This window comes from Priapulus caudatus, unplaced genomic scaffold (assembly GCF_000485595.1).
Source record: "Priapulus caudatus unplaced genomic scaffold, Priapulus_caudatus-5.0.1 Scaffold397, whole genome shotgun sequence".
NCBI lineage: Eukaryota > Metazoa > Priapulida > Priapulimorpha > Priapulimorphida > Priapulidae > Priapulus > Priapulus caudatus.
Window position 1 is genome coordinate 127,237 of NW_014577458.1, and position 3,190 is coordinate 130,426.

At 47.0% G+C, this 3,190-nt stretch overlaps 1 protein-coding gene across 1 annotated transcript in view; it reads right to left on the minus strand.

Annotated features, from left to right (window-relative positions):
- Positions 1–1,113: 1,113 nt before the first annotated feature.
- Positions 1,114–3,190, minus strand: part of LOC106809933 (A disintegrin and metalloproteinase with thrombospondin motifs 6-like) — a 54,961-nt gene continuing 52,884 nt past the window's right edge. The window contains exon 21 of the mRNA XM_014813171.1: positions 1,114–3,057. Within this exon, the coding sequence (XP_014668657.1) occupies positions 2,936–3,057 (122 nt within the window). The 3' untranslated portion in view covers positions 1,114–2,935. The remainder of the gene's footprint in view (positions 3,058–3,190) is intronic.

Sequence of the window (3,190 nt, forward strand, 5' to 3'; positions counted from 1 at the left end):
GAGAGAGAGAGAGAGAGAGAGAGAGAGAGAGAGAGAGATTCACGCTCACCCGTTATCCGAGCAACCGACAGAGTTCAAGAGGAATGTATAATAAAGCAGATAACGCGGCGGGGAAGGCTTATGAGGCGTGTTACCCTAACGCATATACATCTCCACTGACGATGACACGCTCATACTTCGACAACAAGAAGAAGAAGAAGAACTAATGTCGCTAGCGGGCAGATACTACGACCGTCAGAGAAACCGCGGTCGCTGTGGTGGTGACCGTAACAGAGCTACCACTAGCCCGTGCGACGGAATTTACGACCCCTCCGTGGATTGATAACTCGTCAAGACAAACTCCCACGGTGACGCAGGTATAGGCGCTCGTAAGGCTCAGCGCAGTCTTCTCATAACACGTACCCATGCAGCACGTATTTCTACAATCTCACGTAGGCTGCGGCGGCGGCTGTGCTTGAGTGTGTGCGTGTGTGGGCGGGGAATGATGCCTCGGGCGCTTCGGGTGGAATACGGAAGACGTGACGTGTGACCTTAGGAGGAATTTCGGCCGATGACGGACTCTCGCACATATCGCTGAGGCTGCGTGAACACGGACCGCTGCCAACACTCGACGTCGAGGCAACCGCAGACGCCTAGGCGACTATAGCGACACCTTGTCCGTAACGTGTTTAATTCGTTTGTCTCTCGAGATTATTCCGCAAGACATCTGTGCAGATAATCCGTCCCGATGCGGATGCTTTTTGTGTATAATTATTTTGCACAAGTTTTTTTTCTGATGCGTACAAAGCGGCCCGTGTGTACTACCACGATACCATATCGTTGGGAGTGGGTGTTAAATTACATTCGATTGTGCTCTTCTTTTTAATTAAATTCGCTCAGTAGAGCAATGGCCGCGCAGTGCCAAGACATTCCTGAATGTCTGGCAAACATGTATTTCTAGCTAAAGAGTCCAGCCGACTGATGCGTACCACGCGGATTCTGTTCTGGACTCTCTTGGACGGGTTGCAATTCTCAAATAATAAAAATGAATTGAAAAAAAACAAGAATGGTAAAACTAACCGGAACTTCACCTTAAACCCAATCGAAATAAGAAGAACCTGCTTATAGCTGCAATTTTTGTTTAACATACGCATGTATTATTATCGTAACGGTTATCCTTAAGATATACATCGCCGATCATAATAAATGATTACATAGCAGAATTATTCAACATTTAATTAATGAACTTATTTTTAACAGTTGGCAGTGATGGCTCTATATTTTATCACGTAATACACATATGATAACTCATTTGACGAACACGTGACGCTTACCTATGAACAATTTTGTGTTGATAACCACTTGTACGGAGTTAAATAAATAGATAAAAATCTGTCTGCTTGAATCAAAGCTATGAACGTCTACGTTACATGCGTGCGACAACCACGTGCCTTAGAATACACCACTACTGCCATTGAAGAGTAATTTATATAAATAGCAACAAACATTTCGATTTATATATTAACAGAATTATTAATGGACGGTGGTACTTTCCTACCTATCTGTCAGCTAATCTGTCAAAATGTCTGTCTGTCTGTCTCGACCTTCGTCCGTCCGTCGCTTTGTCCGTCCGTCTGTCATTCACTCTATTTGTCATCTCCCCCTTTCTCGTCCGCACTCGCTTCAGGGAGATGTAAATGCAAGTGGCTTTGTTCCTGATAGAGACTTCTTCCTATTTGCATCGCGGCTTATTTTTTACCGGCCAGCCACTGCCGCGTTGCTACCTCATAGTTTGCTTTCAGCTGCCATCGTTGACTCGTGGGTCATTGCGGTGGTCCAGTCATCGAGTTTACGGCCCCCCTCTCGCTAGTGCCACATAGCTCATTCCGGACTACCCCCACACTCCCTCAGAGCTCATGGTTTAATAACGACTTAATTTAATAATTAATTCATGGTTTAAACTGTCTCACAACCGACTCACTGTACGTTGTCTCCTTACTGGATCACAGCTTAGTCTATCTGTCTCGTTATACTGACTTACCGCTCAGATCATTTGTCTCACAAGTGACTCACAGCTTTGTCTATCTGTCTCCAATACGACTCATGGGTCACCCTAGCTGTGACGTAACTGACTCATGGACCACACCAGCTGTGACGTAACTGACTTATGGACCAAACCAGCTGTGACGTAACTGACTCATGGGCCACCACAGCTGTGACGTCACTAACTCATGGGTCACCCCAACTGTGACGTAACTGACTCACGGACCACACCAGCTGTGACGTAACTGACTCATGGGCCACACCAGCTATGACGTAACTGAGTCACGGACCACCCCAGCTGTGACGTAATTGACTCACGGGCCACCACAGCTGTGACGTAACTTAGTCATGGGTCACCCTAGCTATGACGTAACTGACTCATGGGCCACACCAGCTGTGACGTAACTGACTCACGGACTACACCAGCTGTAACGTAACTGACTCATGGGCCACCACAGCTGTGACGTCACTAACTCATAGGTCACCCCAACTGTGACGTAACTGACTCATGGACACACCAGCTGTGACGTAACTGACTCACGGGCCACAGCAGCTGTGACGTAACTGACTCCCCCTGACCGTTACTGCATCGTTATTGATTGGAGCGACAGCTTGCGCACGCTGCAGCGCGAATGAGTTGACGCGTGTGATTTGCCAGTGAGCGTATGACCGTATGTATCACCGCACGTCCAACCACCGAGCGGCCGAAGCTCGTAATACGCATCCGCATCCGATACAATACGATACGATACGATACGACAGTTAGACTGTTCCGAAGGCGGCAATCTTACGATCCCTCGCGCGTAGTTGGTGCCGCTCTCGACCCGTGCAGCGTCATATTTACCAAGTCAGTCTCACATTCACCGCCTCTCTCGGACATGATGCGCAATGTCTTACACGCGACACTCCCACCCTACTGTCCGTTGTCTTCGCAGGTCTTGCAACACAGCTGCCGAAAGTAGTCCCGGTCGCAGAACTTGTATTTGACCACCAGGGGGCAGTAGGGAACAGACGTAACATCGACGCATTCGGTACCTGTATAGAATCAACCCACGTGATCATTAGAGCATGTGGATAACAGGTTTGTGAACTTTTAAAAATTGTTCAATAATTAATGCTATTTTTATAACTAATATATATATATATATATATATATATATATATGATA